The sequence below is a fragment of the Neopsephotus bourkii genome, unplaced genomic scaffold (assembly GCF_033783945.1).
Source record: "Neopsephotus bourkii isolate Nb327-2 ecotype Australia unplaced genomic scaffold, CSIRO-AGI_Nbou_v1 NB_1768, whole genome shotgun sequence".
Lineage (NCBI taxonomy): Eukaryota > Metazoa > Chordata > Aves > Psittaciformes > Psittacidae > Neopsephotus > Neopsephotus bourkii.
In genome coordinates, this window is record NW_026902242.1 from 10,822,293 (window position 1) to 10,841,786 (window position 19,494).

Below are 19,494 nucleotides of genomic sequence, written 5' to 3' on the forward strand. Positions count from 1 at the left end.
TGTGGTATGTTTGGGACTCCCCAGTAACTTGTCAGATCTCTGGTGTGAGCAGTTGGTTCAGGCTGAGCTGGCTCTGATGCCTTCCCCAACTGGTCCTTGTTCATCCTTACCTGTTCCCAGAGCACTGCAGGTGGAGAGGGAGCCTTTAGAGTCCCTGCAGGCAGGTGACTCACCTCTTCTGGGAACTCATGTTTCATGCTTCTTTCATCTTTGTAGTTAGCATCCAGTTTTGTTCTCCCTGACATCACATGCAAGTTAATTCTGCCCTCTGTTTCACTGTGTTTCTTCTTCCTATAAACACAGGAACTTGGCAGCAGTTCTTGGAGCCGAGAACAGTGGTTGCTAACATAGGAAGGATAATGCCAACAATGAGGCATTATTTCCAAGAAACTACAACAGTCAGCACGAGGAAGGCTGCACAGTGGACAGACACTTGAGCTATTCAAACCCAGTTCTTAGCTTCAGTAAGAAATCTCTCCATAGAAAGTCAAAGGGAGTATCGTTAAGTTGCATTTTATTAGACAGAGGTGGAATACATACATGTTATATCTTAATTTTCCATTATTTTTGGTCAGACATCTTAAGTGTACAAGTTTCCCATTTTTAGTCAAGAAAGAAATACACATTGCACAAAGCAACTGCATTCAACAGTACAACAAGATACGTATCATTACCCACTTGAAGACTAGAAAGGTGCCCAGAAAGTTTTCAATCATTCAGTGCCCTAAAATAGAGATCAATAAAAAGAGTTAGTTACTGTTTAATGCTAAAATACATTAAAAAGATTGAGGCGTATCTAGAATGAAAACTCATTACTTCCTTCAGTACGGCACCACTCTATTATTTCATTATAAATTTGTAAAAGGCACCACACATTAAAACTGTAAAGCAAGGGAGAAAACAAAACCAAGCAACTTTCTATGATTTTCTTTCTGTACAAATACATATATATCTTAAGGCAGGTGTTTTTATGTGCAAAATACAAGTATACAGGTAAAACCAATATTGGCATCACGTATTCTTATACTCATTTCTTCTTTTAGCAGTAACATCAGTGTCCAAATGTACAGTACATTGAAAACACTTTAACAGAGCTCAAAATAGAAGGCAGGCTGGAAATATGGCCCTGATAACAATTAGTTTTTGAATCTGCAGAGTTTTTATGTAGACCCCTTAAGACATGTACAAACAGTCACTCTCTTTTTCTTATTGTCTCTTCCTTTAGAAATGTCCATATTAACTTGTTCACTATGTCAGGTTGATCCTGCTGGAGCCAATGACTGGCTTCAGACAAAATAGTTAATCTGAAATGATTTTTAACATAAATCCGTGTAATTTCTGCCATCTCAACTTCCATAAACGCATCTCTTTCTCCCCATAACAGCAGGGTTGGCATGATGACTTCATGGTGCTGCAGAGGTAGGCAGCTTTAAAAATAAAACACACTCAGTTAGGTCTCATTTTAACAAAAAATCACTAAACCAGATTTCAGCCAGCTTAGCTTTTGAAATCAACAGTAAATCTCATTGCAGGCTTTCTAGGTGCCAAGATACCTTCTACAATAGCAAGAAAACACTACCGTGACTCAAAGTCTTTGAATTGTTTTTTAGGATGGTGGATTTGTTAGAAGATACTTTTATTGTAACATCTGTAATCAGCAGTTGATTGCAACAGAGGTCTTATTTTTGGAACACAATTGATGCTTCAGCTCAGGAGCCCCATGATCTCTAGAAGGGAATACAGAACAACGTGGCCAGAATTTCTGTAGGTCAGTACCTTTCCCATGGTTGATGAATGCTGTGTCAAATTTCTGAACCTGTATTATTTACTGCAGGTAGGTTTTAGTGAAATATGACGCTTTGAATCACATTTACACTACAGTGTTCCCGGCATCTATCTACCTGAGTAGCCAAACTGCCTTATCACAAGATGTTTGTCCAGGAAAAGGCAGGCTGCCATTTCTGGCCACTATGAAAGATACCAGCTAGAGTGCTTCAGACCTCATCAAAAGTATGTATCATGTAGTACAGCTAAAAATATTTGTGGAAAAATACATTCTATAGACCAGTGATGTCTGAAATGCTGAACAGAATTCAGTTATATTCACTCATCTATGAAATTGACGCTACGCTCCAAGTACATCAGAGTTCCCTTTAGAAAGAGCTACAGTATGTTTTTGAAGGCCTTGGACTTACATACCTACATCTGTATGCAGTGAAAGAAAACTGCTCCTTAAAAATTTGCTTTTCATGGAGTCATAATCTCTTTAAAACTGTAACATCACAACCCACAGATTTGTCAGACTAGAAAGCCTTTAAAGATAAATACATTATAAGACATTTGAAGAACACTTTGAAGAATAGCCCTGAGAAAATACTTTGAAGAAAGTAGAATGTTAATAAAAATGATACCACCACAATGACCTGTTTAAACTTTCAGTAAAAATTAATTATTTATTCTTAATACAAGGATTTTAAATGGAATATGTTAGAAATATTTCCTCACATTAAATGTAGACATTAGAAAATATAGAAGTAGTTTGAAATGAAAGACTGCTTCAACATAAACCATAGTAGCCCACCAGTATTTATTCCAGCTCATCTATTTTTGAGATGCTGAAAATTTTATCTGATTTATGCTTGAATTGCTTAATCTTACCCACATTGTAACGGACTAGCTGTGACAATTCAAAACAGATTCCACCTGGTCAGATACAAGTCTTTATTATATTAATGCTCAAACATGATTACTTAAACCAGTAATGTAGAAACAAAAAATTTTTTGAAGAAACTTTTATACATACTGAAGTGTTATGTTGAAACTTAGGAGTTAGTTAAGAGACTAGGCTCTCTTTCCTCTATGTAAAAAGGGAAAGACAAAGAACATGTCATGCATTACTTTTAAAATAAGACAAAGAAATGGAGACTTTGCAGACATTCTTTATGTATACTTATAGATACTATTAAGACATACTAATAGAAGTTCATTTAAAATAAGAATTGAATATCTTTTTGATTAATTAGGAAAATTCTTAAAATTGCTTTTGTAGCAGTGGATTTAAAATCTCATTTTGCAAACAACCTGACCTCACCCACTGAAACATAGCTTATTCATCACATCAGTTTTAAAGATTGATAATCTGATGCTCTGATTCAGTGCATTTAATCTCTTTACCTTTTAAATCCAGTATCCTTGATCTCTTCGCTATTTCTATCTATATTTTTTCACTATTGCAGGGTTTACAGTTTTTCTTTTGTGTTCAAGTGCCTTGCAAGATGTGTAGCCTCACTTAGGAAAACTCTACTGGGCTTTGTACAAGCGCTGCATGATAACAAAACCTAGGATTTTTATTCCAAAAGTGTTTGTATGTAAAATAGAGTGAAGGGAATGACTTCTGTGCTGTTTAAACAAGGTTGTCTTGGTGATGAATGGAAGTTGGGGATTTCAGTCATTTCTTTGTAAATAACTGTGCAGAAAAATTAAGTTCTGAAGAGTGAAACTCCAGGTGGATAGTAATGAGTTGGAAACTTCTGACACATAGGCCACCAGTCCCAGCCACTGTTATTTACGGTGAATACCAGTCATAGTGCTGCTTAATGGCTTATAGGGGAGGAAGTGCAAATGCCAATCCAATTTTCATATTTAAGGATTTATAACACATGAGGTGCAATCATCAGAACCAGTGGCAAGAAGTGAATGAGCTGAAGACTAATCTTTTCCTTCCAGTCCAAAGCCTCCTGCATTGTGGCTGACAGTACCTAACATAATATTCTCTAAATTCAGTACAGGTAACTTTTGTTAGAGCTATAAGCCAGACAATGCACAAACACACACACACAGTGGAATTAATAGCTGTGAAGATAGATACTTTCTGATTAAAAACTTATACTAGGCTTTTTTTAGAGCGTGAAGAGGCCTGAAACAATGGTTTAAACATACCCAACTCTTACATTCATCTCATCTGAATCGCACAGCAATTAAGCTATCAGCTACCACAGATATTTCACTATTACTGTCAGGGAAGCATCTGTTTCATGTGCGCACTTACTGATGTGAGTGCTGTGGCAAATGTAAGGAACAGGGCTCAGAGTGCTCATGCCTCTCCAGCTTCTCGTTAGCCCTACCTTGGGGGCTAATGCAGTGCTGTTGCAGGGCCACGAGATGCCTGTTGCCCTTGGACACCCCAACTGATGTCACCAACCACTCTCTGAATAGTGTTAAATAAGTATACTGTTACCAGCATGTATTCCCCATTGGTGTCTGTGCTTTGTGCTTGGTCTTACCATGTTTAGAAGAAAATACACCATCTCTCTACTTTCTCATTCCAGTTTTATCTCTTTTCCTGTACAAGACAGCACCTAGCTTAGATCCCCATTTTCCTCACAGTATTTCCCTGCTAACTGCTGTCCTGACAGTGACAGCCCGGAAGGCACAGAAATGGCAGTAAAGATGTCACTAAATTTGGACCAGGAAAAATGAAAAGTTACTTTACTTCAAACATCTACTGTCACAATTCAGGCAAGAAAGAGAATTGTCATTTTTAAAGAATATTGGGAAGCTGGTCTTGTGTTAGAGAAGCATGCAGAAGATTTAGCACTGTTAAAGACTGGAGGCAGCAAAGGAAAAAAGAGTTCAATCCCATTCTTCTAGGTACAGTCCTTCAAGTTAGGGCTGTAAGTCATACATGTGTATATCGGCATGTGATACACAGAGTTAAAGATTTTATGGCCCTGTTACATTTTTGGTAGGTAAAAAGGGGCCATCAGTCTCTAAGGCCAAGCCAGTTCCTTCCAGGAAAATTCAAACCACCAGAAAACTGCTTGAGAAAATAAAGTATTAGAGATGAAGCTTGCAAAAATATTTCCTAACATGATACTCTCTCAGTTTTAGTCTGTGCATGCTCCCTGCTACTTGCTTACTGTTGCCTATCAGTCTGATGAGACCAATGCAGACCCCACAAGTTAGGGTTAGTTTTACACTTAGTTTCAAAAAAACCTATCCCACCTTAAAAAAAACAAACCGAAACACAAAACCAGCCCAAACACAACCAAACTAAAGTTAGGCATGGTTTTGCAAATTTAGAAGTGAAGGTAATGTACTTGGATGCCATATTACCTAGTAGTAGTATCTAATAATAAGATTTTCATAGATGTTATTATTAGACGATATGAACTGTAATGCAAACAAGTAATCGATGCTAATTCTGTATCATTTAGAGGTGGATTTTTGTGGTTGCCATGGGTTCTGTGCATGAGGCAGGCTCTTTGCTTTATTAGATTTTGAAACAAAGATTGTCCTTATCTGCACTCTGCTTGTTTCACTGTTTTGTGTGGATAACTGATACAATCCACTTTGCATCACACGGCTTGACGTGGGTGCACTTGTTACCTGTTGAGACTCCAGAGACAGATGGTGCTTTTTCTACTTTAGTGGCAGAAGATGCAGTAACAGTGTTGGTCGAGGAGTCTCTAAAATATGTTACCTTTTCTTCAGAATGTTATACTGACCTGAAAATATTTCTGTAATGGTTAATGGGTCCAGTTAATGCTCCAGGTTGTGAAAACACATAGAGATAAGCTTCAATATCCTCTGCTGTTAATCTGCATCCTTTCCTTCCAATTCCAGTGGCCTGGCTCGTAAATAAACTTTTCAAAACCTACAAAGGGAGCATAAAAAGCCACTACATAAGATAGGCAGAAAATATGATTTCCCTCCTTCAACAGGACACATCTTTCAAAAATCTTATTTATACATTTTTTAGAGTACAATGAATGGTTTAAGAACTTTTTTAGAGACCTAGTTGTAAAGTATATATTAAGCTTATTTCTAGTATAATTCGGTTCAGAATAATCAAGTTACAGGCAAATACTAGTATTCCCAAGTTTCTCAGTGTTGCACCCTGAGCTGCCATGTGTGACAGGCAAAGGCAAGTGCAGGTACACACTTTTCTTTGGGATGGACCTCAGCTGCTGACAGGGCAAGAGGGAAAATGATTGAGGACCTCCCCAGCTCACTGTGCTCAGTGTGTGTGCAACACTGGGAGCTCTGCACTGGGCTGTGTGCATGTAGGGGAATACACATCTGCAGCTGGTTTCCCCCTTCTATATGTTTCTGCTTATTTTTTAAGGTTACGTAAAATGTTGGCCTTGTTGGTTGCTCAGGCAGGATTCATCACGTGGCTGAATGTGATGCCCAGACTCCCAGCCTCTGAGGGGTAAGAGGAAGTCCCACCACACACAGGGGCCTCAACAAGTTAGCTCCAGTTCCCCAGGCATCAAGTATGTCCCTCTGGCATGGGCACAAGTCAAACCAGCTGATCGTCTAGGCGGAGTATCCCAGAAATGCAAAAGCAGAAGTTAATCTCAGAGGCTCTATGTACTTATATCCTACTCATATAAATATATAATGCTTAAAAAGAAAAAACAGAAAGCTCAATTTTTTTGAGTAATTCTAACTACATCAGAAGAGATCAATGTGGGTGGCAACTCTCCCATCACACACAGTTAAATACATAAACAAGAGCACTCATTTTGCTCACCTTGAAATCATTTAGTGTAAACATGAATTCAGGAAACCATGGCATTTGGAAAAAGAAGTAGTAACCAGATTTAATCAATTGTGATGGATGTCGTAGAATGTATTCTGAAACAAAAATGCCCATGAATTAAAAATGAAAACTGATGACTCAAAATTACTTCTAATATTACTATTTTTAAACTTAAATGAATGTTTTAAAAATACTGTGTTAGGGCATGCTATGTGACAAAAGATGACTATTATTTCAGGAGTAAGTATATGATGTGGCCATTAGAACATACTTCTTTTAGATGTGTTAATACAGTCAGCAAACCAGAAGCCTGCCAAATGTTGGGTAAGGGAAGTGACATTGGAGAGTTTAACCACATGAGAGGTTTTTGCTTAGAGATCTATTTGTGTAGTGAGCCCAAAGCATTTTTTTTCAGCTGTGGAAAAAGAGGCATAAATACAAGCCTTTTTCTCTCATCAAAACTGTAGTGCACAGAAATCTGTAGCTGATAATCCACTTACATTCTAAAGACAGCATCGATCCTGTTCACAAAAGTACAGAATTATTCTAGCAGTTGTTTTCTTGGCAATTTCAAGAACTGTAGCCAAGGTTACATAGCGCAACTTATTAAAGACACTGGAGCATATATAACAAAAGAAAATGTTTTGCCAAATTTGCATTAGGTCTTTTTGTCTTTTTTCCTCAATTGTAACTGTGTCTCCGATGAGTTGCAAGAGCCAGCACTGCCATTCAGATACCCGACTTCCTCAAAGCAAGAACAGAATGCATGCAGCTACTAGGAAATGTAGAACTAGTATTTACATGTAGAACTAGAATTTACATCTGTAAATTTCTTTACAGATGCAAATTCAAGAAGGCAAAATGGCACTCCTAACATGGGAGATCTCTCTGAAGTATTAATTCTGACAGTGCATAAGAATGGGTTTTAAAACAGTAAACTGAAGTGTCAGCTATCTTCTAAGCTTTCATATTTTATACGTTCTTAAATTGCATCACCTGTTACATTTTTCCTTGGTGGACCATCATCAACACTGCTCGCTTTACTTCTCTGCACAATTTATAAACTGGATATTTTCATTTAAGCCATGGTAGAAGAAATTTGAACCAGGGCAACTTTATCAAGCTATAGAACAGATTTTGTACTTTAACAAACATGCAAACAAATGCTAAGAAATACTCTAATAAAATATATTTGTCTTCCATACAGCCTGGCTCATGCTCTCAGTGAAAGTACTGCAAAAAGCTCCTACTTGCTCCAGTGGTGGTGAACAGACCTTTCCTTCGGTGAGACTTTACTACCTGCAAAATGTTCTTTACTATCTTAGGATGGTGCCCAAGAACACTGTGAGAACAATATGTGTGAATGGTTCCGATTCCACAGTGGTGTAAGGTCTGATTTTTATTCAGCTGTAATGAAAGTTAATGCAAATTAAATCTGCACTGAATAGTCTTAACTATTTCTGGGGAAATTGCTTAAAGAGACACAGGCTAAGGTCAGCAACCAATGAGATACTGCTTTCATTTTAATTACTGAATATGGATCTAATACCTATGAAATGTTTCTCCATAATAAATGTAAACATAAAAGAAATGGTTTTCATAAATGTAATTGTGGGTAGTATACAAGCTCAAAGCCTATCACACAAGCCAGTGCACCTAAATCCTTGTTTTAGCTCACTGCTAGTCTATTCCTGAGCCTCCAGTAAGAACCTGAAGAGGCTCTCTTGTTCCAGTGAATTTTGTCCCAGATCATAATAATAATAATGACAACAAATTGTCACTTTTCACCGAACTCAGGATTAAATTCTAATGTCTGATTCATATTTATGCAAAGGCTGTTCTATGCAGATTTAATAACACCTAGGTGTAATGCAGGTTGTAATCCCCTTCTTCAGGGAATTTTATCCTGTCAGAGCATATAAACCAGATTCATATGTGTGAGAACTGTGTTTCTCTGCCTTCAAGGATTAAGATAAGTATCAGTAAGTTTGTTTGCAAGCACTCCTATTTCCAAACCTCAAATACTTGATACCTGGCTGCTTCATTACAGTCCAGATTGTGATAGGCACTGCATACCGGCAAAGCATCTAATGAACATCTAAAGGGCAAGTAGCTGGTTCTTCTTTAGCAACCTCAAAGCAAACACAATCATAATGAAAATGGAGATACTCTGGATTAGCAAAAGCTACTACAAAACTCACCTGTAAACACAGAAGGATGAGGGAAATTAACCACAATCAGCTTAGTCACCATTTCAGGGTAACATATAGCCACTAACCAAGCGATCATTCCTCCCCAGTCATGGCCAACCAACACACATTTGTTGTATCCTAGCACATAAACACAGATGTGTGGGTTTAGGTCAGTGGAATTTGCAACCATACAAAATACCAAACGCATTAAAATCATTACTGGGCGAAATAGGTGGTTCAGCACATTTATTAATGTAATTAATAACTATTTAATACTGCACTGTCTCCATAATAAATGGCTAGAAAAAATAGTGCACTACTGTAGTTAAAAAAATTCACAAATAATTACAACTATTTAATTGAACTAACAATTACACTTTAACTGTGACCTCAATGCCAGACTAAAGTCAGTCAGTACCCAAATGGCCACCCTGTTCTCAGCCAACACAGGGTCAGCCATACAATTCAACTTGCAGTCATTATGATGCATGTACATTTGTCATGTCTAGGGAGTCTGGAGTTTGAAACTGCAGACAGAAAGACTGAGCAGTCTCCTAAACCTGTCCTGAACAAAAATAATCCTTATGTATTTCTCTGAGTAGGGGAGGTTATCTAAGCACTGAACATCATCATTATGCAAAAAGTGGGCATTATACTTAATAACCATGTATACATACATCATTTATATATATACACACACATAAATACACACATTTATATACTTAGCAGGCCTCTAGCTTTTCTCCATATGCTAGTATGATGGCAATTTTTAACGTTCTTGGCATTCACATACTTATTTCTCCATCAGTAAAACAACAGTAAAGGGGGGGGGAATCATGACTGGCTTTTAGAAAGCCTAACCATTCCTCCTTTAACTACTGCTGGAATATAATACGTACCAATGACAGATACCATCACCCTCCTCCCTGAGTATTGTAATGCTGAGCACATAAGACTACAAATGAAATGCATAAAAGTCAAACTGTTCATACAGTTTGCCACAGTTGTCAAAGCACCTTAGAACACCTCTTGAATAGAAATATTTTGAAGCACTTTTGGTATAATGGAGCTCTCCAGAAGAATTTAACTTAGGTTTAGAACAAATAAACATAACAAACCTCAAAAATTCTTCTTCAAAAAAATGTTAAATCCCTATGAAATTGATTTAGGATGAGAGCTCTTCTCAAGCATAACCATGGCATTACCATGGAGATTAACACAACCAGCCAAGTTTGGAAAATGTAAACATAGTGTGGGGATCTTTGAAGTATTTTCTGCAGAAAATGAAGTGATTTATGAGCTGAGCAGTTTGTCTTCTACTAACGCACCTAGAGATTCCAGAATATCCTTTATGTCTGTTATCAGGCAATCTAACTTGTAATATTCTTTGTGCGAAGGAGCATCTGTTTCTCCATAACCTCTCAAATCCAGGGCCACCACTCGATATTCACTTTTAAATTCCCGCAATTGATGGCGCCAAGAATACCTAACGAAGGGGGAAAAAAAAGTTGGAGTTACAAGGTCAAGCAGTGTGATACCAAAATGCACTCAAGGATTTTGCTTTCAAATAGCTGAGGATAAATTAGCATGGCTTTGTTTGCAGTGGCATTCTTTTTCTTTTCTGTGGTATGTTGATGGTCCTTTGTGGCTCTTGTAGTTTTGTGATCCCTTCTTAAATTCCCCAGTAAGGAAGTGTGACAGCCAGAAAGGGGGCATATCCAGAGCCTGGGTGTTTTAACAGTTCCTGTCTTCTGGCATGTTGCCTTTGATGCAAAGGAAGCAGGTATAAACCAGAGCATACAGAGGACTACTCTGTTTTATCTTCGGAGCTGTAGCATCATCTGAAAAATAAGATCTGAAAAGCTTTCTCTTCTCTCTGGCTTCTCCCACGCACATTTTGATGGAGTAGGGAAACATGCTTCAAGGCATGCTTGTTTTGTGGTTTGGTTGGGTTTTTTTTCAGAAAAGGAATGTCAGAAAATTAATACACCAAATAAACCAAAGAAAGAAGTACAATGAATAACAAATTAACTTAGTGAAGTTTATATGATTTATATTATGTAAGTACACTTTCAGCTGTGTCTCTATTCTACCAGAATTGTTTCAGAATAATCTCTCAATGTGTTGGTACTACACAAAGTATTTCATTGCTTGTGTCTCTATGGAAAAGAGTGACAACATTACATACATTGAAAAACATAAAATTAAGAACTTGAACAAAGGTCGGGGTTATTCCTCATTTATATAGTGACTAGATATGTGTTATGAAGCAAAAATAGCAAGAAAATGGTGGGTCTCATCCTGCAGGAACAGCCCTTCAGCTGTTATGGAAACCATAATAAATTTCAGGATGGCCAGTACCAAGACAGACTCAGTCTTATCTTACACTGTAATAGAAAGATACATGAAAACTAAAATCATTCTAGCCATATTTATAATGGCTGCATCCCTCTGTGGTGGGATCTAGCTTTTGCTTCTACTCTTGTTTCAATAGTCTCAAATAATAAATAAGATTTGAATCATCAGCAACCATAAGAGTGGTGCACAGAATTCCACCTTAATTCAAAGTGTCTATATCACACCACTGGATCTTAGAATTTAGTTTTGCCTCCAGCCTATCAGGAAACCTGAACATAAGTAATACTACAGTAACACTCATTAGTTACAGAAATTTGTATTAATCTAAACAGTACAGTCAGAACATTTTCATTTCAGTGCCATATAATGCAGATACAAGATATAGCTGAGATCTCCAGAAATAAAATTTGTAAAGGCATTATGCAATGGCTTGGGAGCTGAATTTGCCATGGTAACTGTTGTAGCCATCCTGTATAATTCAGTAAGAAGAAACAATGAGGCCCATAAATATACTGTTTTTGTTTTCAGAAAATGTCTATTTGCTATTCTCATCTTCTGTTTTCACAACAGTCCATCAGTCACTGAATGTCTGACCTACCAAATGGGGAGGTTTTCTATTCAACGAAATTGTTTTCCCACACCTGAAATGTGGATAAACTGGATAACTGCTTTGCAAGCAGAATTTGGAAATGTTGGTGAATGCTTTGACGTTCCTAAGGTTGAATAATGGAAACTATTTTGTGACTTTGTGACCACATTATTTCTGAAAGCCAGCTTGTAAAACATGAAGCCACTCACACACAATTCTTACAGGCACCCAGCTGTCTCAACACGGTTCCCAATTCCAAACATTTTATTATTGCCTTTCCATAACATTGGTACTGATTTTCAAGTTCTTATGCATCTAAAGCACTAAATGACCCTGCTGCATGATACTCTTGAGTGATCTTTCACCTTTAGCCATTCCCAGGCACATACTAAGGTCAGTATTGGCTGGTTATTTTTGTCCTATTTATTTCTAACTGTGAATCATATCTGATTTGGGGTTTGGTGTTTGGTGGTTTTTTTTTTTTTTTTTTGGTTTTTTTTTTTTTCCCCTGGACAAATGATAGAAGTTTGATGCTGTTTTAAATATCTCTTACTATTTTATATTGTGCTCTCACAATGATCTCTCTATTCTTCCATTAAAAAATCCTCACTGGTTGAATTGCCAAAGCAACACCAGTATTGCTAGCTTGACTATTTTATAGACTATGGACATGTAGTCTTCTTTTTGTAAACATCTCTAAAAATTATGCTCTTGATGGTCCCAGTGACCTGTATAACACTTTCTTACTCATTCCTTTTGAATGGCCAGGTAATACAATATATTAACTGTCACTTAAGGCATGACTCACCACTCTCAACTGTAACAACGGCTTTCTGCTTTTTGTAGAATAATATACTGGAACTCAGCAGAATATGTATGTAAAATGCTACATTTTCTGTTATTATTCCTGCTGTGGGGGAAATCAGCTGCAGCCTCAGCTGTCTGACTCTGTTACAATATGAGTTATACAAGGTACGCACAATGTCTGCATAGAATATACACCCCTCATCTGTCTTTTAAAGTTTACAGTTTTAATTCTTTTATATAGCAATTTATAATTAGAACAATCTACTTCTTTGAAAATTGATCTTAAATACGACTTTGTACCATCATCCTCAAGGCCATTAGCATCCATAGGAAATTGATAAGGGAAGAGGACTGATCTCTGTTTTACCCGGGTCAACTTATCATTCATAGCCTGAATCCAGCTGGGAAGATCAGAATTCCAACAGTGGCCCTTACCTCCATATCTGCGTTTAGAAAGGAAGAGGATAATTCACCTCGCTGAATTACTGCCATTACTTCTACCTTGTTCCCTTATTGGGTTTTTTTTTGGTGCATGTCCTTTAAGCCTCACTAGTTAAACCTGGCAATGACAGCCTGAGCAATTTGGTTAAATCATTAGACACATGGCTGCTTTTCATTGTTATAAGCAAATATTTAGGATTAGGTTTGATTCATCATTCATCTTGTGATGTACTAATAATAGAACCTTTTTCCCTGAGTAGCATCCTGAAATTAGGCTGCACAATAGCCTATAGAACTCACAGTTCTTCTCCTCCCCCAGTTAAAAATTGATATATAGTGTTTTTAATAAATGCAGCAATTTGAATTGCACTTAAAATATAACAGATCCTTATTTTAATATCCTCTGCTATAATTCATAAGTTGAGCTATATAGTAAAAACATTACTCAAACAGGAAATTCATTAGAAATGAGCAGTTCCTCCTTCAAGTTTGACAAACAGTGTACATACTTGGGGAAAAAATGGGTTGACAATACAAAGAAAGATGGTTGGTTTATATCAGGAATTTTTTGTGGATGCTTCAGATAAAAATGTTTCAATGTTTTTTCCCCATTAAAACTCAATGCCATTAGTTAGTACTCATAGATACAAAAAACGGATTACACTGGGGATACTTAAGCTGAGATGATCACTCTGGGATGTCTTACACAGCCTCTTTTGTACAAGGAAAGCACGTAGGGAGTTTTACCAGAATTCTGGAAAGCCATGAAGCAGCAACATGAGTGGTTTACCCCTTTCTCCAGCAGCCACATAGTGGAATCTTAACCCTGAATCCTAAAATGAGAAAAAAAGAAGTGTGTTTTTATTGCAGCATAGAACTGCTATACTGGGATTTCAGAAAGAATATGTTTGCAGACAATATTCTAAGAAACAATACATTGCCAAAAATACCAGTTTTTGAAGCTGAACATACAGTATACTTTAAATGCACTTCCAATCTTTCGGTTAGTTTGTAAGATTATGCAACTATTTAAAACCATCATATTGCATTCTGGAACAACAAAGGGCTGCCTGGATTCTTAAGGACCAGAAGCAATCCAAATTAAGTAATGAGAAAGCATGGAGGTTTTGCTTGGTTTTAGTGTTTGGTTTCAGACTTGCTTCAGAAAAGAAAGCCTTAACGTTACGCTCTTCTTTCCGCCTTGTCTGTAGTCAGTATTTCTGGTGCATCTTTTAAGAAAATGAGTCTTGTGAGAATTACCAGCAAGCAAGTTTCTTATTGTTAGCAGGGCTGAGGCTGAACTCTGAAATGCCTTTGGAATTAATGGATATCCACAAGCTTCCACTAACTCAAGGTCAAAGCCAGTACAATTTAAATAAGCTGAAATGATGACCCAGAGGGTTTACTGAATTCTGGCATGGAAGTGAACACAGAAGTTGGGAAAGAGGTAGCTCACAAAACACAACATGCTGTTCAGAAGTCATGTGAAGGGAACTGCAGGAAGAATGGTTACACAGCTCCAGAGCGAATGTCAGAGGTTGCACTGTTGCTGCTGTCTTGAAAAGGGAAGAAAACCCCCATGTCTTTGCCAAGAGCTTGGATCAGGCCAGGGTGTCACAAAAGCATATGAAAACTTTTTCTTGCCATAGATGCTTCATATTCTCTGAGCTATGTCATCAGTCATCAGTCACTAACCAGCTACAAAAACATTAAATTACAGCTTGATTCTTGAAAGGGCTCTGAACAGGGAACATCTAGATATATTTTTGTACTCATTATACTCACTAACAGGTACTTTTGGTCAGTTCTGCCCAAAATTACACTGTATTTCTCCTCTGGGATGCTAATGAAGTTGAAGTCCCTAGAGGTAGAAGTAAAATCCTGGCAAATTTTAGAGCCATCATATCATCTTCACCATTATCCACATCACTCTGTCTTGGATCCTTTTAATGTTTAAAAAAGTACAAATTTCTCAGTTTCCTTCCACGGTTCCTCTCCTCAGTTCAGTGAGCAGTGGCCAAGCCTTTCTCCATCCTGCTTCTTTCAGTCTGTGTCTTCTAGGGATTGACCCTCAATGTTTTTATGTTAATCTACTTCTTGCTTTTAAGGACATCCACTTCCCTTGTACAAATTCAGTCACCACCAGCAGCAGTTTAAATGTCATATGCCCCAAATTAAGCCCATCCTCTACCTTTTCTGTTGCTTTCTCTCCCCTTTCTTCTGCCCCCCAATAGACATAGGATGTTGCCATCTTTTCTGAAACGGACTTTTTTTATTTGTTTTGTTGAAATCTGTACAGATATGTGGGATGCTTGCAACACATTAGCCTGCTGTTACCCATCAGAAAGAGTTTTGTATCTCCTGGACTGAGTGATAAACTGTCATATTGACAGCAGTTTGATTTGCCCTCAAATGCTCTTTTATTATTGCCATTCCCCCTGCTTCTCCAGCAACCCATTCATTCACTGCTTGGTGCTATAGGGAAAAGGAACATGGCATATGAGGAACACTGCACGCACATGCCTCTTCATGATGTCAGGAAAAGCAAATAAGCGAATCATGCGAAACTGGGAGGCTCTGTAATTTATATTAGTACTGGAAGAAACCTATCTGCACAGATCCCTGAGAGCTGAGGTCTCTGTGCTTATTTTATTGAAAATAACACTTGACAATATTTGCCATGCGTTCTCTGCTCACCTAGAGCTACAAAGCAAACCGAGCTAATAATACAGCTTCACTAGAGCATTTCGCAGAGGAGCAGCTCTCAGTTGGGAATCAGAAGTATAAAAGCTGAGCGGTGCCTTTACCTGTCCAACCTTAGGGACAGGACCTACCCTTTCACTCTACGTTTTCCCTGCGAGCTTGATGCGCGACAGGAGCTCCCGGGCACGGCCGGGCAAACCCTAAATACCGGAGCGAGCAGAGCAACGGAGGGTGCGGAGAGAGACAAGACACCGCCGAGGGCTCCGCGCCCCGGCCGCTGCTGCCGCCGTTTCCTCCCGGGGCACCGGGGCCCTCGCCCTCACCTTGATCCGGACGTAGCAGTGGGTGCCCAGGGAGGGGTCGTTGAGGCAGGCGGGGGGGTTCTCCCGCACCACCCAGCGGAAGGTGTCTCCGGGCCGCCGGCCGATGCTCCAGAGCAGCCGCAGCCCAGCGATGCAGGCGCACACCCCGCAGTAGCTGTACACCAGTGCCCAGAACAGCAGCGCCCGGGCCGCCACCATCACCCGGCGAGCGGGCGGCGAGCACGCAGCGCCAGGTCTCGCCATCGGGCCCCGCCGCCGCCGTCCCCGCCGGCCGGGAGGGGCTCGGAGCGCATCCGCCGCCGCCAGGAGCCGCCCGAGCGGAGGCACCGGGAGCGGCGGCGGCGCGCCCGCCCCGCGGCCCCCCGCGGCCCCCCGCGGCCCTCGCAGCCCGCCCCGGCCAGGCTCGGTAGGCCGTGGGCAGCGTTCCGTGCCTGCCAGAGGTCCGGGCAGGCGGAGGCTTTACTGACCGGGTCACGTAATTGATGCACTCGCCTTACCTGCGCGTGAAAGGAAGCACCACGGTATGGGGCCGGGTGCTTACAAGTTCGTGTTTCTCAAGCCTGTGCATTCTTTCATTGCTGCTTCACTACTGCCCGCTTAAAGGCGATTTTGTAAGTGTATTGGAGACCTCATAGCAGCCTTCTAGTACCTGAAGGGGGCCTACAAGGATGTTGGAGAGGGACTCTTCAGCAGGGACTTTAGTGACAGGACAAGGGGTAATGGGTTTAAACTTAAACAGCACAGGTTTAAGTTAGATACAAGGAAGAGCCATGTTTAGTTTAACCATGCCAAGTGCAAGGTCCTACACCTGGGTCGGAGCAATCCCAGGCACAGCTACAGGTTGGGCAGAGAAGAGATTCAGAGCAGCCCTGCGGAGAAGGACTTGGGGGTGCTGGTCGATGAGAAAATGAACATGAGCCGGCTACAGTGTGTGCTCACAGCCCAGAAAGCCAACCGTATCCTGGGCTGCATCAAAAAGAGTGTGAGCAGCAGGTCGAAGGAGGTGATCCTGCCCCTCTACTCTGCTCTCGTGGGACCTCACCTGAAGTATTGTGTTCAGTATGTTGGTGTCCTCAACATAAAAAGGACATGGATCTGTTGGAACAAGTCCAGAGGAGGGCCACGAAGATGATCAGGGGACTGGAGCGCCTCCCATATGAAGATAGGCTGAGAAAGGTGGACCTGTTCAGCCTGGAGAAGAGAAAGCTGCGTGGAGGCCTCATAGCAGCCTTCCAGTATCTGAAGGGGGCCTATAGGGATGCTGGGGGTGGACTCTTCATTAGGGACTGTAGTGATAGGACAAGGGGTAATGGGTTAAAACTTAAACAGGGGAGGTTTAGATTTGATACAAGGAAGAAATTCAGTAAGTAAGGGTAGTGAGGCACTGGAGTAGGTTGCCCAGGGAGGTTGTGAATGCTCCATCCCTGCTCGTGTTCAAGGCCAGGTTGGACAAAACCTTGGGTGAGATGGTTTAGTGTGAGGTGTCCCTGCCCATGGCAGGGGGTTTGGAACTAGATGATCTTAAGGTCCTTTCCAACCCTAACTATTCTATGATTCTAAGAAGTTCTTCCCTGTGAGGCTGTTGAGGGTTGCCCAGAGAAGCTGTGGCTGTGGCTGCCCCATCCTTGGCAGTGTTCAAGGCCAGGTTGGACAGGGTTTGAAGTAATCTAACTGAAACCAAACCATTCTAGTCTATGTTTGTATTACAACTTTAGTTACTACATGCTCTTACTAATGAATATTTCTTAAAAAACCACAAACTTTGAGCTCCAGCACGAAATTGGTACATATATATGCACATTTATGTATGTGTGTATATATATATGTATTTGGCTTTTTTACTTATTCTAATAGTGAAATCTGCTAGTAGAGGAAGTTGGGTCATCATTACTAACTCTGTTCCAACAGAGTTCATTTAGAGCTGAGGGCTCAGCCACCAAGGGCTGATATTGGAAGCTGGACAATCTTGCACCTGTCAGTTGTAAGTTGCAACATGCACAAGACACAGAAACACAGTCCTAGATGAGGCCAGAGGTGCTGGGATAAGAAGAAAGGCTTCAGTCAGCACCTACCTGACATTAACCTACTGTTACGAAGGGTGAAGGGTGGTTTAGAATCAGAATGGTTCAGGTAATTCAAAATTGTAAGAAAAGGTGTAACTATATTTAGTGACTGATTTTACAGGTTATAAAAGTGCAAGTTATAAATAATTAGGGCTTATTAGTTCTGGGAGTTGACAAAATGTGGACATAGTAGTTGTTGACTTCAAGAAAAGCAAAACTGAGCTCGCCTGTCAAATCCTGACAAGTCTGCTCCAATTCCTTGCACAGCCTGCTCACCTGTGCTCCCTGATCTAAACCTCCTGCTTCTAAGACTAGGTAGGTTTTACAGGCAGATTAAGACCTGTAGAGGCCACATGAGAGTCTCAGCTAATGACACAGGCCTGGGTGCTACTGCCTGCTTTTTGGGGAGCAGAGGGATTGCCAGATTTTACTTGAATTTGGCGAAGACCAAAATTCATTCTTGGTCCAGGTGAGTTTGAAGGATTAGAACTTCCAAGGAAATTTGTTTTGCTCTGTCCAGTAGAAGCAAATCAGATGAGCATGTATGCAGACAGAATATACGTTTTTCACTGTGCATGGAACACAGCTTGTAGGCAGTTTTTGTCTGCAACATACCAAATGCTTTCTCCTACTTGTTCTAAATTCAGAGTTACAAATATAGACACTGATGTTGAATCCTAGTCCTGTTGAAGGCAGTGACAAAATTAACACTGGTTTCAACAAGTACAGCATTTTTCTCTTCTAACATCAAATAAAAACCCTGAAGCAGCGGAAAGGAATGTCATAAAGAATTGCCTATTACTGCATTTTCATGCATTTAAAAGTTCAAGTAAGATACAAAACCATTATCTGCATTTATTTTTTTACCGCTAAAGATAGCATCTTCAGGTGGCTGTAAAAAGATGCCTAGCTTCTTCTTGTAACGCAGATGGAAGTGTCATTAGCCCACATCAGCTGGCAACGCTGAATTCTGTCGTTCACCATCCCTACTCATGGTCTGAATGTGAGCCGTATGAACTTAAGGCAAGGAGCTTTATTAGGCTGCTGGTGGAAAAGGTGATGGGCTGTTTAAAGATTCTTTCTTCATTCCCTTGGGCAAGAGGAGGAGGAATAACAGCAGAAGCTGATGATTCAGTTAAGACACTAACCTCTGCAGATTCCAGTAGGTTTATATGAATCATGCCTACGAAGCCTGAGCCTTCCGCTCATGCTCAGATTACTCATAGTGCCAACTTTAGGATTAGCATATAGCTAATCAGACTTTGTGTTTATAACCTTTGTTTTATAGGGAAAAAGACTTTGCAGCTTCTCAATATCAGACTTAACTGCCACAGGGTTTTCCCTACAGTGCACGTCAGTAAACCCAGTTAAAAGAATTATGAAGTTTGGCAGGAGCAAAGCAACCAATGTTGTTTGTATCATGGTAGTCATCAAATTCCTTAATAAACCAGTAATCAGAATGAATTAGCAG

General features: G+C 39.9%; 1 protein-coding gene across 2 annotated transcripts; it reads right to left on the bottom strand.

Annotated features, from left to right (window-relative positions):
• Positions 1–497: 497 nt before the first annotated feature.
• Positions 498–16,281, bottom strand: EPHX4 (epoxide hydrolase 4). Of its 2 annotated transcripts, none has more exons than XM_061379277.1 (7): positions 15,961–16,279; positions 13,682–13,767; positions 10,068–10,225; positions 8,749–8,877; positions 6,539–6,642; positions 5,508–5,656; positions 498–1,427 (listed from the first exon to the last, which is right to left on the bottom strand). In XM_061379277.1, exons 1-7 carry the CDS (start codon positions 16,201–16,203, stop codon positions 1,193–1,195), a joined length of 1,104 nt encoding a protein of 367 aa, XP_061235261.1. In that variant the 5' UTR covers positions 16,204–16,279; the 3' UTR covers positions 498–1,192. The 2 variants fall into 2 exon arrangements, with proteins under 2 accessions (XP_061235261.1, XP_061235262.1); XM_061379278.1 differs by lacking the exon at positions 498–1,427 and adding an exon at positions 1,437–1,727 and having other exon boundaries at positions 15,961–16,281.
• Between the last annotated feature and the right edge of the window lie 3,213 nt (positions 16,282–19,494).